Here is a 24,255-nt window from a genome sequence, read left to right as displayed (position 1 = left end):
CTTCATTGTTGAGGTCTTTCATGGCCATTCAGAGCCAGCTCTTCAGCGCTTGACGTCCTGTTTCGCGGAAACTGCCAAAATGTTTGGTCTGGAAGTCAGCATGAAGAAAACTGAGGTCCTCCATCAGCCAGCTCCCCACCATGACTACCAGCCCCCCCACATCTCCATCGGGCACACAAAACTCAAATCAGTGAACCAGTTTACCTATCTCGGCTGCACCATTTCATCGGATGCAAGGATCAACAACGAGATAGACAACAGACTCGCCAAGGCAAATAGCACCTTTGGAAGACTACACAAAAGAGTCTGGAAAAACAACCAACTGAAAAACCTCACAAAGATTAGCGTATACAGAGCCGTTGTCATACCCACACTCCTGTTCGGCTCCGAATCATGGGTCCGGCATCACCTACAGCTCCTAGAACGCTTCCACCAGCGTTGTCTCCGCTCCATCCTCAACATTCATTGGAGCGACTTCATCCCTAACATCGAAGTGCTCGAGATGGCAGAGGCCGACAGCATCGAATCCCCGCTGCTGAAGATCCAACTGTGCTGGGTAGGTCACGTCTCCAGAATGGAGGACCATCGCCTTCCCAAGATCGTGTTATATGGCGAGCTCTCCACTGGCCACCGTGACAGAGGTGCACCAAAGAGGTACAAGGACTGCCTAAAGAAATCTCTTGGTGCCTGCCACATTGACCACGCCGGTGGGCTGATATCGCCTCAAACCGCGAATCTTGGCGCCTCACAGTTCGGCGGGCAGCAACCTCCTTTGAAGAGGACCGCAGAGCCCACCTCACTGACAAAAGACAAAGGAGGAAAAACCCAACACCCAACCAACCAATTTTCCCTTGCAACCGCTGCAACCGTATCTGCCTGTCCCGCATCGGACTTGTCAGCCACAAACGAGCCTGCAGCTGACGTGGACATTTACCCCTCCACAAATCTTCATTCGCGAAGCCAAACCAAAGAAAAAGAAGAGATAATAACCAACCAAAATGGAGCTACAGACTATTTACTCAATATCTGAAGGCATTAGAAAAATCTACATACAGTGCCCTCCAGAATGTCTGGGACAAGAACACTTTTTTCCTTTATTTTCCCTTGTGCTCCAATCAAACAATTCACATGTGATTAAAGTGCACATTTCAGATTTTATTTAAGATTATTTGTTTACATTTTGGTTTGACCATGTAGAAATTACAGTGGTCATGTTTATATTAAAGTAGTCATGTTTAGTGCTTTGTTGTATATCCTTTGCATGCAATGACTACTTGAAGTCTGTGATTCATAGTCATCACCAGGTGCTGAGAATCTTCTCTGGTAATGCTCTGCCAAGCCTCTATTGCAGCCATCTACAGCTCCTGCTTGTTTTGGGGACTTGTCCCCTTAAGTTTTCTCTTCAGCATGTGGAAGTTATGTTCAATTGGATTTAGATTGGGTGACTGACTTGGCCATTCAAGAAATGTCCAGCTTTTAGCTTTGAAAAACTCCTTTGTTGCTTCATCCTTGCTGTAGGATGAAGCACCATTCAATGAGTTAAGGAATTTGCTTGAACATGAGCAGATGAGATGTTTCTATACGCCTCAGAATTCTTCTTGCTACTGCCATCAGCAGTTACATCATCAATGAAGTTAATTGCTCCAATGCCTGTGGCAGCTATACATGCCGAGGCCATAATACCCTCACCACCAAGTTTCACAGATGAGGTGGTACGCTTTGAATCTTGGGCAGTTCCTTTACGCCTCCACACTTTGCTCTTGTTATCACACATACAAGTTCATCTTGGATTCATCTGTCCGAAAGACCTTTTTACAGAATTCTATCGGGTCTTTTAAATACTTCTTTGCAAACTGTAACCTGGCCATTCTGCTTCTGTGGCCAACTCGTGGTTTGAATCTTGCAGTGTAGCCTCTGTATTTATGTTCATGAACTCTTCTGCAGACAGTCTTCTTTCTTTGGCTTGGCTTCACGGACGAAGATTTATGGAGGGGTAATGTCCACGTCAGCTGCAGGCTCGTTTGTGGCTGACAAGTCCGATGCGGGACAGGCAGACACGGTTGCAGCGGTTGCAAGGGAAAATTGGATGGTTGGGGTTGGGTGTTGGGTTTTTCCTCCTTTGTCTTTAGTCAGTGAGGTGGGCTTTGCGGTCTTCTTCAAAGGAGGTTGCTGCCCGCCGAACTGTGAGGCGCCAAGATGCACAGTTTGAGGCGATATCAGCCCACCGGCGGTGGTCAATGTGGCAGGCACCAAGAGATTTCTTTAGGCAGACAGTTGTCATTGACAAATCCACACCTTCTTCCTAAAAAAATGTATGATTTGTTGGACAGGCATTTGGGGCTTCTTCTTCATTACGATAAGCATTCATCTGTCATTAACAGTGGAGGTTTTCCTTGGAATACAGATCCCTTTTTAATTACTGAGCTTACCAGTAATTACAATTTTTAATGATGCTCCAAACTGTTGATTTTGGTAATCGTAAGGTTTGGATGATATTTTTCAGCCTCATAATGGCTTCTTTGACTTTCATTGGCACAACTCTGGTCCTCCTGCTGAAAACTGGCAACTACAGAAACCAAAGATGATCAAAAGCTTCGAAGCAGGCCGAGTTCTCTTATACCTGCACCAATGAAACAATTACATATGCCTGAGTACTCACAAACAACTGTGAAGCTAAATGTCCCAAACATTATGGTGCCCTGAAATGGGGGAACTGTGTATAAAAAGTGCTGTGATCACTATGTGGTCAAAACAAAATGTAGACAATAACCCTGAATAAAATCTGAAATGTGCACTTTAAACACACATGAATTGTTTGGTTTCAAATTTAAAACTGTGGAACATAGGGGAAATAAAGGGAGAAAGTGTCTTTGTCGCAAACATTATGGAGGGCACTGTAAATTCAACTTAGAACTGTGTGTTGAATAGGACTAATTGTCCTTTTGTGTGTTGGCAGAGGGACAATTGGTCAATTTTAAAAAAAAACATTTTGCTAGTGTTTTACCAGGCAAAAGTTAAGCAAAGCAAATTGCAAAGTTAAGACACAGAAGAGTAATAATTTAAAATCTTCGTTGACTTTGACGAGGAGAGCAGATGTGATACTTCAAAACATTTGGAAGAATTACAGTACCCAGTTTTTGTTTGCTTATCTGCATAACATACATCATTTGTCAGAAGGTAAAATCCCGTCTACATTGTCCATGTAGCAAATGGATGCCATCTGCACTGCACAGTATCTATGGATCTCAGCCATAAAGAAAAAAACTTCCTGGAATCTTCTTGACAAATCTCTATGTGGCTTATATTTGACAGCATTATGATTTTAACTAGGATATATGGTACACAAAAGCAAGAGTGGGCTATGAGAACCTTCGGTCTGCCCCACCAAACGATTATAGCTGATCTATGTTTGCTTTTTCTGTGCCATTTCTCCATATCCTTTTATTCCACAATGTAATATTTATTCACACCCACTTTAAATCCAATTTATTCAGATTTCACTACCTGCCAAGGCACAGATTTCAGATTTACCAGCATCTGCATGAAGAAATTTCTATATACCTCAGTTTTAAGTGACCAGCCCCTTATCTTGCAGCTCCCCCCCTCCCCAAGAAAACTTTTTCAGAATCAGAATTTATTGTCATGAACAAGCCATGAAATTCGGTGCTTGCAGCAGCGTCGTAGTGTAAACATTCATATTATAACCATCTTACTACATTTCTATAACAATAAATAAATAAAAATGTTATCTACTCTGCCGTGCCTCCTTAGGATCCTGTATGTTTCAATAAGATGATGGCTCTTTCTTCTAAACCTTGACAAAACAGGGCAAACTACATTGCCTCCCTTGGTAGGACAACCCTCTTATTCCAAGAATTAAGTCTAGTGCAGTGGTTCTCAACCTTATTCTTTCCACTCACATACCACTTTAAACATTCCCTATTCCATAAGTGTTCTGTGATTAGTAAGGAATTGCTTAAGGTGGTACGTGGGTGGAAAGAAAAAGTTTGAAAACCACTGATCTAGTGAATCTCCTTGTACTGCGGCCAAATATAACTTTTTTTTTCAGGTAAAGGAACCAAGACTTTGTACAGCATTCCAGATGGGGCCTCACCAATACCCTGTACAATTGTTATAAAATCTCTCTCTTTTCTAAATCTCTTTTCAAAATGTTGTTGCTGTCTTGTTGGACCATCCTGCTCACTTTTTTAAATTCATACACTATTACACCTAGAACCCTCTGTACTTCTCAATTGTAGTCTCTCTCCAATTAGATAACAATTTTCCTTTTGATTTGTCTTATCCAAGTGAATGACCTCACATTTGACCACATTAAACTCAATTTTCTAGTCTTTTGCCCATTCATTTCATCTATCCCGATTCTATTATCACAACATGCCCATCCATGTATTGATGTCACCAACAAATTTGGAACTTTACATTCTACCTTTTCCCTGTCATTAATGTAATAGAATCAGAAACAGAATTTATTCTCATGAAATTCATTGTTCTGCAGCAACGTCACAGTGCAAACCTTATTGCAATTGTTATGAGCCCAGAGGACCCCATAACCCAGCAGCAATAGAAATGACCAAGTCAATGATTACTTAAACAAAAGTTGCTTTTAATTTTCTTTAAACGTAAAAATAAGATCAAACTTTAACTTATTACTATTAACTTAACCTAATTTAACTACCACCCCTCCTTCTAGTTCTAAGCGCACGTGTATGTAATGTGTATATGTTCAGAGAAGTTCTTTGTTTCACAGTCCAATCATTCACTTATCACTTCTCCAAGTGCACCGGTATCAGGCAATTCTCATACTATGCACAGAATTCAACATTTATGAATCTCCATCAGGCTCTGGAGCTTAAAGTTAATTGGTTACCACTCAGGAAGGTTCTTGTTGGTTTAAGAGAGATATTTGTTGCTTGTTTGACAAACTGATTTCCTCCAATCAGTCACTTTAATATCTTGCCAAAGAAACTTTCCCCATCATGGATTTTCCAAATGATAACCTCTTCTTCCAGGTCACCAGAGTTCCTCATGTTTTCCTTATTTCAGGAGAAACACTTGTAAGGACTACAAGGGTTTTGAACAGGCTGAACTCACAACCCAGCTTCAAAATGGGGTTTTCAACAAGCCTGCCAGCTTGCCATTTTGCAGCCTCAACTGCTACAGTGGAACTGACCTCTCTCTCTCTGAGAGAAGAATCCTGTTTGTTCTATCCTCTCTCTGCTTGTAAAAACCAAAGCCTTTCCCAAAGCTCCAAACCCAATCTTTGAAAGATCTTATCAGCACTTGAGCCCAGATTTTTCCCTTTGCACCTGCTTCTGAAGTTCTTTCCAAAGCAGTTCCATTGTCTTTTGCAAAGCCAACTGGAGCCTGAATGTCCTGCTTCAGCAAAGCTCTTGCATTTTAAAGGAGATGTCTTTTGTGAAGTGTTACTCTGTTTGTGAAGTGATCTACACTAAACCCTCCACAATTTATCTCTAAAGACATATTTATTCATAACCATAATATAACCCATAACACAATAAGTAAAAATAGTGCATGAAAAGTCCAAGTAAGGCACTGTTTTTGGTTCATTGATCATTCAAGAATCTGATGGCAGCAGGAAAGAAGCAGAAGAAGCAGAGCTCGTGCTGCTGGGAGCTCGTCTTTAGGCTCCTGTACCTTTGTCCTGATGGTAGCAGAGCGAAGAGGGCATAGCTTTGAGGATAGAGGCTGATTTCTTAAGATCCCCTTTCTTGTAGATATCCTCGATGGAGTGAAGCCTGGTGCCCGTGATGTCGCAGGCCGAGTTAACAACCCGCTGGAGTTTTTTCTTATCTTAAGCGTTGCACCTCTATACCAGATAGTGTTTCAACCAGCCAGGATGTTCTCCATGGTACACCTGTAGAAGTTTTCAAGGATCTTCGGTGACATAACAAACCTCCTCAAACACCTCACAAAGTCTAGCCACTGGTGAGCCTTCTTCATGATTGCATAAACACGGAGGCTCCAGGACAGATCTACTGAGATGTTGATATCCAGGAATTTGAAGTTCTTGACCCTCTCAACTACTGAGCCCTCAATGAGGACTGGATTGTGTTCTCCTGACTTTAATAGTAAATGCTTGCAGACCAAAAATTGATTCCTGCAGTACTCCTCAATTTCCCTCCTTGCAGATCCTCTTATTCCAATGTTTTATATGAGACACCTCATATTCAGTCAATTCTAACACAATTTCTCTATTACCATAGGTTTTAAATTTATGCACTAGCTTCCTCCATGCTCCTCATTAAATGCCTTTTGGCTAGGGAAACAGAAGACTTGGTCTAATTGATTAAGGTCAGTATTTATGCTTCACTCAAGTCCCCTTTTGTCTATTCTCTGCTAAATTCATCAGTGTAATGTTCCGCCCTGCTCCAGCTCCCTCAACAGCCCCTAAGGCTAGAGCTGGATGAGGTTCCCACCCTGGATGAGACATATAAGGCAATCGAACAACTGAAAAGTGGCAAAGCAGCAGGTATGGATGGAATCCCCCCAGAAGTCTGGAAGGCTGGCGGCAAAACTCTGCATGCCAAACTGCATGAGTTTTTCAAGCTTTGTTGGGACCAAGGTAAACTGCCTCAGGATCTTCGTGATGCCACCATCATCACCCTGTACAAAAACAAAGGCGAGAAATCAGACTGCTCAAACTACAGGGGAATCACGTTGCTCTCCATTGCAGGCAAAATCTTCGCTAGGATTCGACTAAATAGAATAATACCTAGTGTCGCCGAGAATATTCTCCCAGAATCACAGTGCGGCTTTCGCGCAAACAGAGGAACTACTGACATGGTCTTTGCCCTCAGACAGCTCCAAGAAAAATGCAGAGAACAAAACAAAGGACTCTACATCACCTTTGTTGACCTCACCAAAGCCTTCGACACCGTGAGCAGGAAAGGGCTTTGGCAAATACTAGAGCGCATCGGATGTCCCCCAAAGTTCCTCAACATGATTATCCAACTGCACGAAAACCAACAAGGTCGGGTCAGATACAGCAATGAGCTCTCTGAACCCTTCTCCATTAACAATGGCGTGAAGCAAGGCTGTGTTCTGGCACCAACCCTCTTTTCAATCTTCTTCAGCATGATGCTGAACCAAGCCATGAAAGACCCCAACAATGAAGACGCTGTTTACATCCGGTACCGCACGGATGGCAGTCTCTTCAATCTGAGGCGCCTGCAAGCTCACACCAAGACACAAGAGAAACTTGTCCGTGAACTACTCTTTGCAGACGATGCCGCTTTAGTTGCCCATTCAGAGCCAGCTCTTCAGCGCTTGACGTCCTGCTTTGCGGAAACTGCCAAAATGTTTGGCCTGGAAGTCAGCCTGAAGAAAACTGAGGTCCTCCATCAGCCAGCTCCCCACCATGACTACCAGCCCCCCCACATCTCCATCGGGCACACAAAACTCAAAACGGTCAACCAGTTTACCTATCTCGGCTGCACCATTTCATCAGATGCAAGGATCGACAATGAGATAGACAACAGACTCGCCAAGGCAAATAGCGCCTTTGGAAGACTACACAAAAGAGTCTGGAAAAACAACCAACTGAAAAACCTCACAAAGATAAGCGTATACAGAGCCGTTGTCATACCCACACTCCTGTTCGGCTCCGAATCATGGGTCCTCTACCGGCACCACTTACGGCTCCTAGAACGCTTCCACCAGCGTTGTCTCCGCTCCATTCTCAACATCCATTGGAGCGCTTACATCCCTAACGTCGAAGTACTCGAGATGGCAGAGGTCGACAGCATCGAGTCCATGCTGCTGAAGATCCAGCTGCGCTGGATGGGTCACGTCTCCAGAATGGAGGACCATCGCCTTCCCAAGATCGTGTTATATGGCGAGCTCTCCACTGTCCACCGTGACAGAGGTGCACCAAAGAAAAGGTACAAGGACTGCCTAAAGAAATCTCTTGGTGCCTGCCACATTGACCACCGCCAGTGGGCTGATATCGCCTCAAACCGTGCATCTTGGCGCCTCACAGTTTGGCGGGCAGCAACCTCCTTTGAAGAAGACCGCAGAGCCTACCTCACTGACAAAAGGCAAAGGAGGAAAAACCCAACACCCATCCCCAACCAACCAATTTTCCCCTGCAACCGCTGCAATCGTGTCTGCCTGTCCCGCATCGGACTTGTCAGCCACAAACGAGTCTGCAGCTGACGTGGACTTTTTACCCCCTCCATAAATCTTCGTCCGCGAAGCCAAGCCAAAGAAAAAAAAAGAATGTTTTCTTCTCCCTCTGTTTGTCCGGCATGTTCTCAAATACATTTTTATTATTTGCCTCGATTCTCTTTAGTTTGAAGTCCTCATTCTCACCAACAGTTAAGGTTAAGGAGATTTTTCTGAATTTGCTATCGGATTGCTTGCTATTTTCTAGTCACCAGTCTCTCTCCAGCCCTTTCATAATTTTAAGGAACTCTTAAAAGCTACCTCTTAGCCGTTTTTTAAAAAACTGAAAACAAAATTACAGTGCCCCCTTCTTACCCGTGGTTTTGCTTTCCACAGTTTCAGTTACCCCTGGTCTGAAAACACAGTACAGATCGTATTCAGATCGTCTGTGGCGTATTGCAGTGCTTGTGTTCAAGTAACCCTCTTTTAAAATATTGTTATAATTCTTATATTTTATTATTAGTTATTTTTGTTAATCTCTTATTTTGCCTAATTTATAAATTAAACATTGTCATAGGTGTGCATGTATAGGAAAAAAACAGTATATAAGGTTCAGTACTATCCGTAGTTTCAGGCATCTGTTAGGGTCTTGGAACATATCCCCTGCGGATGCGGGGAGGGGGGGGGATGGATGCTGTAGTCTATTAGTCTATTATCCTTTCCTCACATCTATACTCTAAAGTTGGAAACATAAAACATGGAAAAATGGCATGTAACAGCTTAAATTGAATTTGTTAGCCAAACAAAGTTTGCTTTTGTCACCAACACATCTTCAACATAATGTTTTTTTTGTGAATTGCATCAGTTGGCACATGGCCTGTAAAGTTAGGGTAAAGACACAAAATATTGGAGAAACTCAGCAGATAAAACAGTGCCCTTTATGTAGCAAAGGTAAAAATATAACAAATGTTTGAGGCTTGAGCCCTTCATCAAAGTATGAGAAAATGCTGCAGGTGTCCAAACAAAAAGGAGGTGGAGGGGGGGGGAGGTGGGAGGCAAAGGCAGGAGATGATGGTGGAGGAAAGCTGTAAAGTTACTTTTCTCCTTTTAAATGCAGATTTCCCAGATGTTTTTTCTGCCAAAAACATAATGGAGGATGATATCAAATGTTTTTTTTTCAGGGGGAGAGGGGGAAGAGGAATTCTTTCTAAATTTGTGATCATTTCCTCACCCTTCAAGTCAGGTATTTCTTAGAACCTTCAGAACTGGAAAGCCTGCATGCTGGATTTGCATTTGGTTACAAGTAATAGCTCTACCCCACTGTCAATTAGACTGTAATTATCTCATCTTATTTCTTGAGAATTTTGAAACATTGTTGACCAAAACTCTTGTGCGAATTTAATCCAAGGTAGAGGTAAACACACATTTCTTCCTTCAATTCAATACTTTACAATCCAAATCCCCACTTGCAAAATTTCTCCACACTATGAAGTTGTTGCAAGACTAACAAGAATTTCAAACCTGGAAGTGTTCGAGATCAGGATAATTATTAAAATAAGTTTATGCATTAATAGACCCAAGTAATGATACAGGCACCAACGTTCCTGCGCTGCAAATATAATTTGTCATAATTAAGAACTCAGAGTGCCATGCAGAAATTTATTGTGCTTTCCTTGGATACCATCCAAGGTACAATGCTCAGAGCAACTGGAAAAAAAAAATCATCTCTCTTTTTTCTCTTTGTATGCAACCATTGACACAAGGAAAAATTGTACCATCTACTCTGAGGGTATGAATTGAAGAATTTTAAAAAAAATGACTTGAATATATAAATGATAAGTTAAGTAATGACCATACCTGTAGATAGGTTGGAAAGATCTCTTCTAATTTGTTTTTCTTTTTCCTATATCGCTTTTTCATTTTCTCTACAATCTCAGGGACAGCAGTTGATGCATCAATAGGCATCTCTGACTGTTGTTCAAGCCACCCTATTAAAACAAATAAAAAAACTCATTTAACTCCATTCTAGGACATATGAAATCTATTCAGAGGAGAAAGCAAATTTGTTAACTTCAGCATATCTACAATTACAATGTGGAAAGTATTAGCCATAGCTGATCCAATAGTCCTGTAGGTTTTAAATAAAAATCAAAAGATGAGTGTTAAAGTAATGTACCAGTACATACGCTACAGCTCTCCACAAAACTACTCCTCTTTGCCAAACAAACTTTGATGAAATCAGGCACTTAGTAAAGAAAGTGAACATTATAACAGTTTAAAGTAGTTCAATCTATAGGAGAAGGATGTTTGTTGACAATTATTTGGGAAACCTTTTATCCTCCCTAACTCGTGTTCACATTCACAATATGTGGTATGAGAAATTATGTTTTAAAACAAAAAGTTGTGAAATAAAGCAGAAAATACTGGAAAACTCAGCAGACAAGCAGTATCAGTAGAGAGAAAACCGATGTGCTACATGTGGCATATATTCATTTTCATATATTTCAATACAGTTTCTGTAAAATTCAGAAGAAAATTTGTCCAAATGCTTGGAATATTTTAGGAGTACTTTAAGTCTGTGATGTATGCCTTACCATCCTCCTTCCCAGTCATCATTTCAGAGATTGAACCAGTGGAATTCTTCCTGGATAACGAGGGCTTTGACTTATTCTGTCCTGTCCGACTCCTCTGGCGCACCATAAACCCACCAATTCCTATCAGAACAGACAATTAGTGAATATAGCTCACATTGTCCCAAACAAAAAGTAATCAAAATTATAGGTGGGAATTTCACCAAGCACTTATTTCATAAAAAAATCTCACACGACCATCAATGTCCCAAGTTGAAGATTTTCGATGTCTAACAATGCCAGGATACTTTTGAAGAGACAGAAATGAAAGGAAAAATCCTGATACTGAACACAAATTAGGTGAAGAAATAAGAGAAATTAAATATGCATTGATGACAATGGAAAAAGTGCATGAACTTAGAAACAATGCAGAAGGAAAGGCAAGACTTGACACAGGTTTTGTGTAAAAATTGGAATCTGACTTTCAGGAGTAGTTACAAAACCAGCGGCAGAAGACAGATGTTCTTCTATAAATCAATTAATGCCAAATCAATTTATACCTTCAAATATGCGATTGACAACTATTTATTAAAGAAATGTGAAAGAGAATCAAAAGCTGAACAGCTTGCTTTTTAGACAAAGATTTAGACCCAAATATTACTAGGACTGACAGGCTTGAATGATAAGTTCAGGGACTTTTCCCCTTGAAATGTCAGAAGTTGTCAGGGGACATGATTAGAGATTTGTAAAATCACGAGGGGCATAGAGAAGGCAAATAGTCAGAGCTTTTAATCCCCAAGGTAGGAGAGTCTAAAACTGGAGGACGAGAAGATTGAAAAGCGACCTGAAGAGCATCTTCTTCACACAAGGGTGCTGGGTAATATGCAACGAGATGCTATGGTAAGTAGTAGTAATTTTTATAAATGAATTAGATGAAGAAGTAGAAGGATGGGTTAGTATGTCTGCAATAATGTGAAGGCTAAAGGAGTTGTGGATGGCGCTGAAGGTTGTTGTAGTTACAAAAGGATATAACCAGGATGCAGAGCTGGGCAGGAAAGTGTGAGGTGATGTATTTTGGAAGGTCAAACCTGAAAGCTGAGTACAGGATTAATGGTCAGGTACTTAACATTGTGGAGGAAAACAGAAACCTTGGGGTCCAAATCTATAAATCTCTCGAGGTTGTCACACAGGTTGAGAGGTCATGGTGAGGTCACACTGAGAGTATTGTGTTCAGTTCTGGTCACCTCATTATAGGAAGGATGTGGAATCTATGGATTGGAAAATATTACAAAAAAAATTGGAAAAACTGGATTGAAAAATTGGGGGAAAAATCAAGGTTAGCAGAGCTAGGACTTTTATCTTTGAAGTGAAGAAGAATGAAAGGAATCTTAATTGAGGTCTATAAGATTCTGAGAGGCATAGATAATTTGGATAACCAGTGCCTTTTCCCCCAGGGTGGGAATAGCAAACACCAGGCTGGTTTTTTTGGGGTTTTTTTTTGTGACACAGAGAACTGGAATGCCTTGCCAGGGATCGTGGTGGAGGCTGAAACATTAAGTGCATTTTAGAGACACATGGATGAATGAAAAATAGAGAGTTATGAAGTAGGGTGGGTTTAGGTTATTTTTTGGTAGGAATACATAGATCAGCACAGCATCAAGGATTGAAGGGCCTGTACTGTGCTGTAATGTTCTAAGAGCCTATAATTTTAATATTTAATGGACAGGAAAAATTATGAGGGATATGGGTCAAACTCAGGAAAATAGGACTAACTTGGGAAAACGATTAGGTTGGCATGGACAAACTGGGCTGTGGGGCTTGTTTCCTTCCGTGCTGAGAGACTCTATGACTCCATAGGATCATGATTACAAAGTTGCAGATCATACAATACTGACCATGGCTGAGGAGCAAGGTTGAAAATTTTAGGAAGATAAACCAGTCAAATGGGCAGAAAGATAGCAAGTAAAATACAGAGAGGTGTGAGATCACACATTTTGGAAAGATAAACAAAGCAAGAGCTGAATCAATGAATAGATATTAAGAATTGTTAAGGAGTAGGAAAATTATCTTCAGGTGGAAATTCAATGATCTCTGAAGCTAGCTAGATAAAAGAGCATGCAGGATAATCTCCAGTAGTTGTGTAAACAAGAAAATCTCCCAATGCTGGGGTCTTCTGCAATCCACATAAGTGCTGGAAAAACTCAGGAAGTCACGCAGCATGAATAAAAAATAAAAGGCAGTCAATGTTTCAGGCCTGAATCTTTCATCAGGAATACCAAAAGGTTGGGGGGAGGGTAAGTGGGAGTAAAGCAGGCTAACAGGTGAGAGGAAACAGGAGGATAACAGTGAGAGGGGGAAGAGAAAGAAGCTGAGGAGGAGAGAGCTGGAGAAGGGAGGAAAGGGGTTGTGGAGATTCAGGAAGGATGACAGAAGGGAGAAAGAAACTGGAGAAGGGAATTAATGAAAATTGAATGTCAATTTGAACAACATCTGGACAGCGACGACCAAGACAAAATACAACTGAAATTCTCCCATGTACAGGTCCATTGACCATTAAAAAAAGGGGGATTATGATGGAACATGATATGCCACAGGCACTATGGGCAATTCATTATCACATTTCAACAACAGTAGAGACCATAGAGATCAAAACAGAAAAAATAAATCTGGATGCTGTATATCTAAAGTAAAATCATAAAATTGTAGTTGCGCTGTGCTGCAGCGAGAGAAAGGAATCTGACTTGAGTAGTGTCAACTTGAAAACTGTTTACTTGTTCACACATGCACGCGCTCCACTTCCGGCCTGCGGTTCACCCTGAAGTTAGAGCTCTCCTGGTTGCTGATGTCAGCAGTTCTCCAGTGGCTTTCTGAGCTGGTTTGAACTGTGTTTAGGTGGGCTGCCACATGCCCCCACCTCAGAACCAGCAATCGGAAGCAAAATGTCCAGCACCTGCGCCTGCTCTGGTTGGTTGTTTGCAGCTACTGTTACTGGTTGGTCGAGGTGTAGGTGTGCTGGTTTTAGGCTGTCGATGGTGGATGTCTCTTCACGCCCACCAATGTCCAGGATGCAAGTCATGCCGTTGTGGCATACCTCCTTGAATGGCCCCTCATAGGGGCGGTCTGTGTGCACCTCTCTTGGCAAAGGCGTACTCAAAGCACTGTAAGTCCTTAGCCACAAAGGGTGTCATAGTGCCATGGCAGGATGTTGGAATTGGAGGCAATTTACCAAACCGCTCACGCAGTTATATGAGGACCTCTGATGGCGCATCTTCCTGCCCTCAAGCTGCGGGCATGAATTCTCCGGCCACCATGACTGGGGCGCCATATACGAGCTCAGCCGATGAAGACTTCAGGTCTGTTCGTATGCCAAGCAGGTGCGGAGCTGTGTTCCCAGCAGGCGCGACAGTGTGGTAGATGTGATTTGCAGATCCCTGTTTAACCTCCGCTGAGATGGCTGGAAGGGCAGTAGTGGAGCCTTCATATGCTGTTAAACCTTGGTGGTTTGGCAGTCTGTGCACAGTCTGGCCTAGGCCTAACCTGCTTTTGGAGGCTGTGCTGCATGAAGTTATCGGAGATAAGCTGAATGGTCGCCTGGATGGAGGGGTGAGGGTATCTAAAGTGCAATGCCTTGAAACGGCTGGGTCAATGAACCAAGGCTGACCTTTGGATACATCGCAAAGAATGGCAGACCTCCCTTGGTCCAATGGCGAAGGCCCGAGAGTGTAATCCGGGAGCTCAGTGTCCTGGCACTAAGCTTCAGCTGATGCCACATAGTTCATGCCCAGAGGCATGTGACAACCCGTCAGCAAGCACATTGTTCTTCCCGGAGATGTGTCTTATTGTGGTGGTAAACTCTGAGACATAAGAGAGGTGGCATTGTTGGCAGGCTGACCACAGCTCCGGTGCTTGTGGTCAGTGAAGATGGTGAACTCCCTTCCTTCAAGGAAGTACCAAAAGTTCCGGATGGTCAGGTACAGGGTTAGAAGCTCCCTGTCAAAGGCGCTGTATTTGACCTTCGGGGTCGTAGATGCTGGCTGAAGAATGCCAGGGGGTTCCATTGGCTGCCGATGAGCTGTTCAAACATCGACTGTTCAAGGATCCATCGTGAAAGCGGTCGGTATGCCCACTTGGGGGTGGGCCAAGAATGTGGCATTCACTAGGGCATCCTTGGTCTTCTCAAATGCCATTGCCGTCTCTCGGGTCCAAGTGATCTCCTTGGTCTTGACAGACATGAGACCAAATGGGTTGCATGATGTGGACTGCCGAAGGTAAAAAGCAGTAGTAAAAGTTCACCATCCCTATAAACTCTTGTAGACCCTTAATTGGGTCGAGTCTGGTGAACTGGTGGATGGCTTCCAACTTTGCTGGCAATGGGAAGACGCCATGGCAACTGATGCGGTGCCTTAAGAAGTCAATTGTGGACAAACCAAATTGGCACGGTGGGGTTTATCACAAAGCTGAAATCGTGCAGGTGGCGGCAGATGAAATACAGGTGTTCTTTATGGGAGCAGCTGGCAATGAGTAAACGAACAGGAACTCCATGACTTCCGGCACCGTGTTCATCAACTATTGGAATGTTTGTGCTGCATTTTTCAAACCAAATGCATTCTGAGAAACTCAAAGAGTCCAAACGGCGTAATCAGAGCAGTCATTGGTACGTCATCTGGGTGCACCGGGATTTGGTTGTACCTGCATGCTAGGTCTTATCTTTGAGAAAATGCAAGCCCCATGCAGGTTGGCAGTGAAATCCTGTATAAGAAGCACAGGGTAGTCGTCCATGATGGTGGCAATGTTCAACCTTCTGTAATCACCACACAGTCTCTATCCTCCTGCTAACTTAGGAACCATGTGGAGCGGATAGGCTGACGAGTTGTCGGATCTGCACACAATCCCCATCTCCTCCATCTTCCAAAATTCCTCCTTTGCAAGGCAAAGCTTGTTGGGCGGCAGTCTGCGGGGCTGGGCGTGGAGTGGAGGTCTCTGCATGAGGATATGGTGTGAAGCGCCATGCTTGGGTGTTGCCGAAGAGAAATGTGGCATTATGATGTGTGGAAACTCCACAATAACTCATGAATTAATTCCCCGAATATGTTTTGGAGCCAGGTGCAGGGTGGGTGGCTTGGCCACCCCTAGGGAGAATGTCTGAAAAGCCCTGGTATTTACTAACCGTCACCCCTTCAAGTCAACCAGCAGTAAGTGTGCTCTGAGGAAATCTGCAGCCAACGTGAATGTCCAAGTGAACTTGTTGGCTCCAAACCGCAGAAATATGGTTTGATTTCTGTACATGTGGACGGCATTCAGCACTCGCCCTGTCTTTCTGTTCCACGCATCGTGGCCTGAAGGAGGGAGGACACTGATTTCGGCTCAGTTTTTCAAGAGCAGATGCCCAAAGACATCCACCTCATGCTAACTGATGAGGATTTCAGCAACCCCCGCAGAGTGGCTGCCCCCGCAGACATCCTGCGACTCCTGTGAAATAGCAGAAAGAATACCCCACTGAGATTAGTGCTGCGTCACACCCAAAGGCCCAGGCTCCACACACCCCAGCAGCGAGGCCGTACACACCTTTGAACAAGGAGGTCACCCTCACAGATTCTTGGTGTCTCTACCACCAATGGTGGGGCTCTGGAGCGCACCGTTGCCGACTTCCATGTGCATTTCCGGGAAACACCACGGCCAGTGCTAATAGCTATGGTGGCTGGTCACTGTAATGGCCTGGGACTTGCACTCCGGGTGCAAGTCCCTGAAAAGCGCCAACATGTCATTCATTAAAGCTGATGGTGCGCGGCATGAGCTGCATGGCTCATTCGTGGAGGGAGAGACCGAATGTCTGGAGGAGGCCTTTAAGTGCCTTGTTACTTGTTAGATGGTGGCTGACACAGGAAAGTGACCACACGACCTGCTGTCTCCTGGTCAAGAGTGGTCACCACATAATAGTACATGGTGGCATCTGCAACTATCTGCCTGATTCAGAATTGTGCCTCAGCTTGTTCGAACCAGGCTGCTGGCTGAGTCCTCCAAAAGGAAGGCAGCTTTCGGCCTGTTGGGGTCACCAATGTAGTTGCACTGAGTCGCAGCGAGAGAAAGAAGGAGTCTGACTCGAGTGGTGTCCAGTTGTAAAACTGCTTACTTGTTCATACATGCACGTGTTCCTCCCAGGAATCCCCCACATGCTGCGGGGTGTGAATGATGCCACCTTCTGGCCCACGGTTCGCCGTAGTCAGAGCCCTCCTGGTTGCTGATATCAGCGGTTCACCCGGTTGAGCCGGTTTGAACTGCGTTTAGGCAAGCCGGCACAGAATATTGGAAAACTCATCAGGTCAGATGGTATCTGTAGGAAGAGGACCTTTTCCGTTCAAAAGGTAGAGATAGTGGATGAGGTGAGGCGATGAGGTGAAAATGAATAATGTATTAGAAAGGCTGGCTGTGCTTAAACCAGTCTTATTACTTATGTTCTCAACCAATTGCTGGTGTGAATGGGATATATCCAAAGAAAATGGGTTCAATTTTGCACAATGTCTGACCACAATTTATTTCTATCTCCTGAAATGCAAGACAGTTGCCAGAGGAATTGAGATGAGCAATGTACAAACTTGTTCAAAAATGGCCATCGGGCAGGTGTGACCAAACTTACTTAACACAAGACCACATACGTTAAACTTCAGATGTTTGAGAGCCGCAGATCATGAAAAAAATATTGCATACAGATTTTTACTTTTATGTCGCCATTTGGCTAACCCTGCCATAGGGAACAGCAGGCAACAGGTGAGAAAGAGGTCTTGTTTGCGGGATGCTTTTAGGAATAATCATTGGGAAAATCATTAACAGGAACATGGAGATTTAAATTAATAAATAAAATTAATTGAATAAATGATCCCTGCAGCTAGAATTATTTTTCAGTTCCACTGTCTCTATGACCACCCTCCTTATTTTTCAAGCTTGTAAATTATACCCACTCATATCCAAGCTATTTTTAAGTAACAAAACTAGGCAATGGCCTTTCCACTGACACTTGGAGAACACCATCATATTCCATCCATTCATTTTTTTTAAACATGAAGAGGGTTTTTGCCTCCCTTTGAGTTGTCAAGTTCATCCTCTGGGTGAAAAAAACTCATCTCTTCTGCCGTACTACTTCAGAACAAGAACCCATGACCAAACTTAGGATGCCACAGATTCAGAGAGGGGACAAAGGGTGAGAGATTTCAGACATGAGAATATTAACTGGAGAAGTGGGTTTAATGTTTGTAGAGCAAAGGAGAATAAGAAACATGAGATTTTAATTTAATTTGGAGATACAGGATGGTAACAGAACAACCCTCCAATCCACAAGCTCATGCCTGCTAATTACATCCATGTAACCAATTGACTTACTAGCCCTGTACGACTTTGGAATTTGGGAGGAAATAGAGTACCCAGAGGAAACCCACGTAGACACAAGGAGAATGTATAAACTGGTGCTGTTATAGAATTGCGCTAACTGAGCTGCCACTAAAGAGGTACAAGATCACAGCATTTTTACCTTGGGAAAGTCCACAGAAACAGTTTCTTCAGTAGATAGTTCGACAACCAGGGAACAGGTTGTGAAAAAAGAGAATTGGAGGAGTTAAAAAAAAAATAGAGTGACTATGATTTGCAATTCATTTCCTGATGAAGTGGTTGGAACAATTACTTAATGGTTTCAGAATCAGACAAATCAGAAAGGAATTAGATAAATAATTTACTGGATACGAGGAAAGGGCAAGAAAATAGAATCAAATGGATTGCTCAATAAGTCACATCAAAGACTCGTTTGCCTACCTTGTGCAAAGTATTCAAGAAATTTATGAAATATTGAAACATAAAATGCTCGTGGAAAGAAAAAGTTAATTTTTTCAGGTCCTAGCCTTCATCAGAACTGAAATTTATCAGAATATAATCACAACTGGGGTATTTTAGCTGTGATTCAATGGGTGGAGTTATTTCCTTTTCAAGAGAAGTTGTTTTGGACAAATTTAACTGTCATGTAAAAAAGAAAATTGGTTCACACACCAACCCTTCAAACCAGGTCATGTCTTAAATACTGATGAAGGGCCCAGGCCCAAAACATTGCTTTTCATTTATTTCTTTAGGATGCTGGATAACCAGCACATTTGTGTACTCCACTCCACCTAGCATCTGTACATTTTTTTTGTTTAACCCATGTCTTATAAACTTGATTGATTTTTAAAAAATATAAGAATAGGGCAGTGAATGTTTAAAACATAGATTTTAGGTCCCTTATGAAAGGCTAATCCAGAAGTTGAAATTGAAATCCATAGTGAATCAATAGTTTGGATTCAGAATTGGTGTGTCCATTGAAAACCAAAGGTAGCGGTGGAGGCTATTATTCGGGCTGGGCATCCGTGACCTGTCGCATACCACAGGATTGGAGTTAGAACTCCTGTTGATTGTGATACATATTGATGACTAGGATGAAAAATTAAGTGGGTGGGTTGGTAAGTTTGCAAATGAAAAAGATCGGTGGATGTATGGACATTGGAGAGGGCATTTGATGCAGCAGGATATAGAGCAGTTACAAATATGGGCAAAGAAATGGCAGGTGGGAGTTGGGCAAGTGTGAGATGTTGCTCTTTGGGAGCTCAAATGCAACAGAAAAGGTAACAGCATGATCCTTTACAGCATTTTTTTTTGTAAAGAGAAGCATTTTTTTAATATAAAGAGAAAGCTCCCTGAAAGTAGTCACACAGGTAAATGGGTGGTAGAGAAGGTGTATGGAAAGCTTGGTTTCAATGAATAAGGCAGCAATTATATCCTAAGATATAACAGCAACAATAACATGAATACATGAATCACTTCAACTGTAGCTGATGCAGAATTTGAACTCAAGGACCTCCATCAATACAGTTCTTTTGGTATTACCCAGCATTTCCTCATTTTTTGTTCAATACAATGAAGATATTAATTATCTTTTGTTTGGCAACTTTGCCCAGAAATGTAATGAGATTGTAATACACATCTCATTATTCAAAGATCTAATATTAATGCTACGCCACTTTTGGAGTAGATCCCAAGAGAAAGAAGTTAATTGAGGATTAATTTCACATTAGCAAGAATATACTTGTTTTGTACCGCTTGGAAATTAAAATGTCAGTGTTCATTAAAGTCTATTATACATGAGGCTGAGTGACACAAAGATAACAGGAAAATAACAGAAATGAATAGGATAATTTTTCTTTGTTTAAGTAAAACCGTGGAAAGGATGAAAATTCTGACTTAATCTTATGAAAAATCCTTGAGATGAAGTGTAAATTGTATCATACTTCATTGATTCTGATTGACCTGTTGAGTATTACCAGCATTTTCTGTATTTGCATCAGACTTTCAGTACATGCAATTTGTTTTTGTGTAGCATAGGAGAACTGGGAGGTGGCATTGCCTTTATAAATGAGTCAGTAGGAGTCAAATAGAAGATAAGAGAAAACTCAGTAAATTTCCAACACATCTCTGTGGTACCTAGAATTTGTTGAACTGATTTTAACAGATCCAATAAATTGGAACAAGGGTGATACAAATTGAGTACCACTGATCAGCAACATTATTGCATTAAAACAAGTGTACTGTAAACTTTGATCAAAACATAGCATTGTAGGTGGAGACTGAAAGCTGTTGTTAATTGTTGTTACAGGTATTCTGTTGATGCTACTGTACTGCATAGTTAGAAACATTATTCCAAAATCTGAAACACTTCTATTCCCATGCATTTCAGATAAGGGGTACTCAACCTGTATGTTATTTTTATATTTAACAAGTATTTTTAATTTTTTTTTTACACAGGTAAATGAAATGCTAAATATTTCTATTGCAATATCAAATATGTACTAACAAATCCACATAGATCTCTCTTAAATCACAAGAAAACATGTTTAATCTAACTTAGAAGCTTGTTTGATCATTATTTACCAGGTCGATATGGCTTCCTCTTTCTCTTCTTAAGGCTGTCGGACCCTTCGCCTCCTTTACGGTCATCACCTGCTATTTCTCGCTCTGGACTTGTGAGCGGATCGGACTTTGCATCACAGTCCGTTAAATCAGCCCCTGTAAATGGAAAGATGAAATAAATTTAGAAAAATAAATGTTATACCTGCACTGGATTCTACATTTATCCAGAGAAAATTGTTTGATTACATAATGAAATCCAGGTTCCATGTGATAATGTGAATTAGTTGTTCCATGAAACAAAAGAAACATCTCCAAGAAATGTGTGCCCAGCACAAGATAATGTCTATTTGCTCCTGGAGAAAACAGTGATGCTCCAAGCAAATTTGAGGTGGGAATTCCGCGGTAATTTCCACGCATCGAGGAACCAATTGCTAAAGATAGTTTATTAAGAGTTCATTAAAGAAACTTCCTTGGTAATATTATTGGATTGAAAAAAAGCGTACTGTCACCTTTTGATCAAAACACAGCAAAGAGCAAATACACTTAAGGTGAGGAAAAGTTAGTGGGCTGCAGATGATTGTGAAAACAGTTTGAAATACATATACATAATGAGGCTTTGAATTTTAAATGGAAGAGTTAGGAAATGGAGGAAAATGCAGGTCAATGAGGATTCGAGATGGGCAGAATTTAATTAGAAACACAGCTGCACCATACACATACACAAGTGCAAGATGTTATACTATAAGCAGTGCCGAGTTGCACTGCCGAGTTCCCTGACTGTTTCTTCTAGCAAAACCATGCACCCGGACTTTAATTTGGAACCTGGCTCATAGTACTTGGCAGAATGCAGCATTGGGGCTCTCTCATCTTCAGCAGCCTGGCTTTGAGGCCTTATTCTCGAGCTCACTGAGTGTCAAGAATATGACTGTCATCATTTATAGGTATTGTAAAGCACAGGAACTATCAAAAATGTTTTAAAAGATTTTTTTTCCCTCTTCTAGTAAGTTAGGTCAAAGCACTGAAAAAAAATGCACACATAAAAAAATGGTCAAAATAAAAAAAAACACTTCTTCAATGGCTGTTATTTCCCATTCATTTGAATGGAGCTGTTGCACTTGTACCATATTTGGCGTTGTACCAGTATAGTAGGCAGATTTCTTTGACTTAAAATTGGGAAGCAGAAATTTGGGCTCCTTCTTTGGACACAATGAATCTAATCACATACAAGTGCAGCCAACAACCCAGAGGGTGAGGTTAAAAATGCCAACATTGGCTTAGACCCACACCAGCTCAGGAAACTAATACTTTCATGGAAAAAAAGCACTGGATTAGTGCTTGAATCAGAATGGCCCATCATATACTAATTTCACATTGACCATGACAAACTGTTGATGGTTATGTTTTAAATATTAATAACAATGCTATAATCCTCCTATAACTTCTCTTTTAAACAATGCTAGGAAATACTTCAGGTGCATCTGAGGGAACTGAGCAAGGATCGGTTTAATGTCTCATTGGACAGTTGCTAATGCTCTTGAAAACCAAGAACATACTTAACAATACATTGCAAATTTTGGATTCAAGGTGGCAGTAATCTAATATAGATTGGAACAAAGCCAGTTTTTCTGGTGAACATTAAAAGGACATGTTCATTACCAAGTGGATTTATTGTAAAATTTAAAGAATTTAACAGCAGATTGGGGAAAGAGAAAGTGACAAAATAGTTCTGAAAATAGAAGTGATCTCCATGTGTTTGCTTCATCAATAGGTTTCAGTACCTTGCATCAACAGAAAACCTATAATACACAACTGCAAACAAATGTTCATGATATGTGAAAATAAATCTTTAAATCATGAGGAAAACGTGGATAAATCTATCCATTTGCATTTGAGCCAGAGTGAATTCAAACATTGAAATGACCTCTTTTTTGGATAATTTTGATTCTCTGCAAAATTTAACTGGACATTAATATTACATTTTCTTGAAACTTGAGTGCAGGACAATCTCCAATATGTCAGTTTTGATCTAGTGTAACATATGCGAGAGGAGAGAGTTGAGAAGTTTGAAATAGAATTGGAATACAGTGGGTGGGGTTAATGAGTGGAGGTTCAGGGTATAAAATGGGAGAGGAATAGTGGCAGTAGATTTTTATAGGCATCACAGGAGACCAAAACGACAGAAATTCCCAATAAACATTCAAGTGCAACGTCACAAATAATCAACTAATCTTGCCTTGACTACGGAAACCTCAAGCCAAAAACATTCTGATGAAATGAGCAGAAACTCAACTTGATTAGCCATATGGGCACAAGGGAAACTCAAGAGTCAGAGGCTGGGTATCCTGTTGTGAATGACTCACTCCAAACATCTGAAGCCTTTACATCATCAACAAACTACAAGTCGGCACATGTCTGGATGAGTGCAGCTTTAACAAGTCAAGAAGCTCAACATAATTCCGGAGAAAGGATCTCAATTGAAAACTATTGCATCGACCACTCTACTGATTTATTCAATGATTGCAATGGACCATTACAAAATGTGTTCCAGTTACTCTCAAAGTGGGACCAGGACAGGGAATATCACCATCCACAAGTTTTGATCCAAGCCGTAAATCATAGCTGACACAGGAATATATCACATGCGCTTTGTCTGGGTATGAATTTTGGAAATCCCCCACCCAATAACACTATGTTCTGCAGCACCACACTGCCAAATCAAGGGTAATTAGGGATGGATAACAAATACTGGCCTGGTCCAGTCAGATCTAGATCATTAAAAATTGATTAAATAGTGGAATAATGCACAAGATTGGTACTTCAATGCATTTATGAACCATTGTTTCTTGAAATACACAGAAAATGCTGAGGCATTTCCTCCACTTAGTGATCTAATTTGAAAATATGTAAGTGACATATAAACATGCAACATTTTTTTTTTCATTTTAGTAAATTATTGAAAGGAATCAGCCAGAATATTGTACCTCTGCCATCATCCATATTTCCATCTATGTCTCGGGACTGTTCAGACTGCAGATCAGGAGGAGTTTGCAAAACGGCTACACTGTTCTGATTTATGATCTTCAGCTTCAACTTTGGCTTGGGTCGCTTCCGACGTGGTGGAGCAACACTGAGGTTTTGGAGCTGTGACATACCCAACTCAGTTAGGCAGACACCATCCTGTGTGTACGTCCGTGTTGGTTCTGTTTTCCAAGAAAATCAAAGGTTACGCTGAGTGAGGATTTTCTTATCCAAATGAGATTGGAAAGTCCTCCTGAATCAATTCAGTAACTCCTTGTCAGAGACATCCAAGTGATATTCCTTATTTTAATAATGGTTATAATTTTCACCCAAACAGCTTTGCTGGGGTTAGCCACTGATGGGACTAAGTCCATGATATCAAATGGCTACTTTCAGTTAGCAATCTAGAAAACCGAAGGATGGAAAAAGATTATTTATCCTGCAGCTCATTCTTTCAGCATGCTGACTTTCTCCGCCATGCCATCTAATTGTGCTTGGAATTCCTAATTCATTTGCTTCCAATACCTTGTAATTACTAAACTTTAAATGAACCTGATCCTCCCCATCAAACTGCTTTGTTCTGGCTAAGATATTTATACTT

General features: G+C 41.5%; 1 protein-coding gene across 20 annotated transcripts in view; it reads right to left on the bottom strand.

The window, feature by feature from the left end:
• Window positions 1-24,255, bottom strand: part of kmt2ca (lysine (K)-specific methyltransferase 2Ca) — a 495,715-nt gene that overhangs the window by 117,881 nt on the left and 353,579 nt on the right. For all 20 annotated transcript variants that reach the window (XM_069914823.1, XM_069914812.1, XM_069914813.1 and 17 more), the window contains 4 exons: window positions 23,618-23,836; window positions 20,658-20,792; window positions 10,740-10,859; window positions 10,003-10,133 (listed from right to left, as the gene is read on the bottom strand). In XM_069914823.1, coding sequence (XP_069770924.1) covers window positions 10,003-10,133; window positions 10,740-10,859; window positions 20,658-20,792; window positions 23,618-23,836 — 605 coding nt within the window. The remainder of the gene's footprint in view (window positions 1-10,002; window positions 10,134-10,739; window positions 10,860-20,657; window positions 20,793-23,617; window positions 23,837-24,255) is intronic.

This window comes from Narcine bancroftii, chromosome 1 (genome assembly GCF_036971445.1).
Source record: "Narcine bancroftii isolate sNarBan1 chromosome 1, sNarBan1.hap1, whole genome shotgun sequence".
NCBI classification, from domain to species: Eukaryota; Metazoa; Chordata; class Chondrichthyes; order Torpediniformes; family Narcinidae; genus Narcine; species Narcine bancroftii.
The sequence above is the reverse complement of the archived record's forward strand: the minus strand, read 5'-3'. Positions and strand labels throughout refer to the sequence as shown.